This window comes from Volvox carteri (assembly GCF_000143455.1).
Source record: "Volvox carteri f. nagariensis unplaced genomic scaffold VOLCAscaffold_7, whole genome shotgun sequence".
Taxonomy (NCBI): Eukaryota; Viridiplantae; Chlorophyta; class Chlorophyceae; order Chlamydomonadales; family Volvocaceae; genus Volvox; species Volvox carteri.
In genome coordinates, this window is record NW_003307550.1 from 222,886 (window position 1) to 226,031 (window position 3,146).

Sequence of the window (3,146 nt, forward strand, 5' to 3'; positions counted from 1 at the left end):
TTATTCCCAAACTCGCTCATCGCGCCTATAACACCGAACGCCGTCATACCTATAGCCCACACCTTTCACATCAAATACCACCACTCTTCAGTATCCTCATCTACAACAACTTATCTTTATTCCCTATAATCCACAAAGACCTACAATCTTCGCGCGGTGCTATCTTGCACAACGCCACCGTTCGAACCTCATCATCGCCCACCAACAGTAAGTCCTCCCCAGCCGTCCGCCTTTCTTTTTCCTCGCAAATAATCCATCGCAACACAGCTAGTTTTCAATTCAAACCTCCGTGATTGCTCGTCGAGTACCCATATCTTACATACCCGCCATGCCAACTCGTAACTGCTCATAAACCTCCAAACCAGGCTCCCACACCCACTGCAATTGACTTTACAACTCACTATCATTACGTTTTTCATTCAGGCTCGTCCTCGCTCACCACTTGACAACCACCATCGATTGGACTAAAACCGCTCTGCGAACACCAACTACCACCACCAAACTTCTTCACCACTGGTACAGTTCGCCCACTACGGTCAGTTTACGTTTTCTACATCTCAGGAGGCTCTTAGCATAGCAAAGCACCTAAACTTAGCGCAAGAGTCACCTGATGAGGCCCTGGCAAGGCCGAAACGCGTCGTGACGTGCCTTGCTAAATATAGCTTCAGCGGCTTTCTTTAGGTCAGCTTGCACTCGCTTAGCAGCCCATCTAGTTCTCTTCCCGCTACAACTAGATTTCCTTTTTTCACTACCTTCCTCGCACTACACCTATAAAACTCTCAGCTTAGACCAAACCCCTCCCGGCACTTATTTTTTCTTAACACTCCTCACCTCAGCCAAAACTCCACCTCTAGATTTTTACATCTCACCCATACGCAAAAACTACTTCCAAGCCCTCCACACACAACATACCTTCGATAAATTATACTCGTCACTTTTTTATCCCCTCAGCATAAACCTTCCAAACCTCTCACAAAACATACAAATTTCTCAACCCTAGCTAATCGCCCCTAAACAGACTCTATAACACATACCTCTCCTTCCAGCTTCTCTTCTTTAGATTTTCTTTTTAGATTTTCGTCTAATACGACCTTCTAACTCATTACTTTAAATGTAACCTTTAACTTTTACTTTTTACTTTTACCTTTAATCTATATCTACGATTCTCTTTAAAGTTTTTTCCTGAAACTAATAAGTTTTTATGAATTCCTAAAAAATTTTAAGATTTCCAGAACTTAACAAGTATTTTAGTTTCTTAAGTTAAAAAATTTTCTAAAGTAAAATTATTTTAAAAATTTTTGCACTAACGAAGGGTTGACCTAAGAACCATCTACCAGCAGCAGCAGCAGGCGATGCTGCTCGGGTTACCGGTCCGTGGTGGTTAATGTTAGTCGATAGCAATGGGCGGGTGCTTCTGGAGGAAGAATTGCACGAACGGAAATTCGACCGTCCTCCCCTTTCATCACTTCGCACGCTATAGGCTGTGCCTGTATGTTGCCACAGGGTGGTATCCTGGGTATCACGGGATCTGACATCCACCGATCGGTTCTTTTCTGAAAAAGACGTGTGATACAACACACAGAAACAACACCAAAAGTGCCAAGCGCAATCCGGTGCAGTGCAGTATGCTGACAAGCCTGCCGGGCGCAATAAAAATGCTTCAGGAAAGCAGTACATGGGTCGAACCCTGACCATGCCAAGTAAAAAACAAACTTGACTTCGTGAGTTAAGGTTAGTTAGAACAAAATCTTTAAAGAAAGCCAGGGCAGGCGAGGGCAAGGGAAGGGAGCGCAAAAAGGTGGTCGGCTCGTCCGTTTTGACCGTTAAGACGGATTTGCACATTCGTACTTCCGGTACACCGTAGCTAAGTTGACCGCCAAGTTAAATCCTCAAGTTAAGTCCCTCGAGGAAGTCTACACTTACATCGCGCTAATAAACGTGACCAGGAAGCCCTCCAAGATCAGGAAGGCCAGCTGCAGCATGTTGACAGTCTTGGTCCGCCATATGGCGACGTCCAGCAGTACGTTCACCATCTGGACGTACATACATACATACATGCATGGGTATAAGCATAATTGACGATGCGGAATAAACTTACAACAGGAGCGGCCTCCATAAATGTTCAGCGAGCATGTGTAATGTTAGTCACCGCGCACTGGGGTCCAGCCAGTGCGATACAACTCCGCCGAAATCCCAGTCGCCCAGAAGCAAGACGGCCGATTGCTGGCATGCAGGCATATCGTTAATAAACACGCGCTAAGGCGCTCCGCTAGCATCTATGGAGGCCTTTTCAGCGGCCAGCTACTACAGGATGACAGCCATTCTTGCACAACACACAAGCCAGCCAGAAGACAACCACACAGCTAACCAGCCATTCAACCATTCAGTTTCACACCCAGGGAAAGCGTATTATTCATCACACAGAAACCCCCAACAGTCCAACCAATGGTTTTCTTGAAAGCACGATAAGCACGAGCTGTAGTAGTATTGTTCATACCTTGTTCATTCCCGGTATGAGTGCCTGGCCGCTATTGAGCAAGAAGGACCCTGCTGCTGTGGCGGACACGTTGCTTCCCTGTCTGGACCAATCGGCGTGGTTTTGAAACACCGTCTTGGCGGAAACAAAGATACGCGTGACCATGTCCTGTATGGAGTAGGGTAACGATATGACGTACGAAAGGAGGACATTGTTTATTAATTGGAGGTCCCGCCAGCCATGATGATTGGCTGTTGGTCTGCTTGCCGAGGGCTCAGGCTTTTGAGTATGGAGATCGTGACCAGGTCAGCTTAAGGATGGGCACGACAGCACTAAACGTTGCATGATGCTTTCTCTGTCCAGAAACGAGGCCAGGCATGATATCATTTTGGTGCGCTTCCTAACTGTATGCGGCTTACCCAGAGAGTCATGTTTTCGTAGTACGGAAGCTTGGTGGTTGCATTGATGCCGGACCAGACCTTCACTCAATACCAAAGGGTAGGGTAGGGTAGGGTAGGGTAGGGTAGGGTAGGGTAGGGTAGGGTAGGGTAGGGTAGGGTAGGGTAGGGTAGGGTAGGGTAGGGTAGGGTAGGGTAGGGTAGGGTAGGGTAGGGTAGGGTAGGGTAGGGTAGGGTAGGGTAGGGTAGGGTAGGGTAGGGTGGGGTAGGGT

At 47.3% G+C, this 3,146-nt stretch overlaps 1 protein-coding gene across 1 annotated transcript in view; it reads right to left on the reverse strand.

The window, feature by feature from the left end:
• The window catches only part of VOLCADRAFT_87875 (uncharacterized protein), a gene marked incomplete at both ends in the record, with an annotated part of 38,886 nt that overhangs the window by 10,272 nt on the left and 25,468 nt on the right, over window positions 1-3,146 (reverse strand). The window contains 3 exons of the mRNA XM_002947674.1: window positions 1,924-2,033; window positions 2,498-2,644; window positions 2,896-2,955. Of these exons, the coding sequence (XP_002947720.1) occupies window positions 1,924-2,033; window positions 2,498-2,644; window positions 2,896-2,955 (317 nt within the window). The remainder of the gene's footprint in view (window positions 1-1,923; window positions 2,034-2,497; window positions 2,645-2,895; window positions 2,956-3,146) is intronic.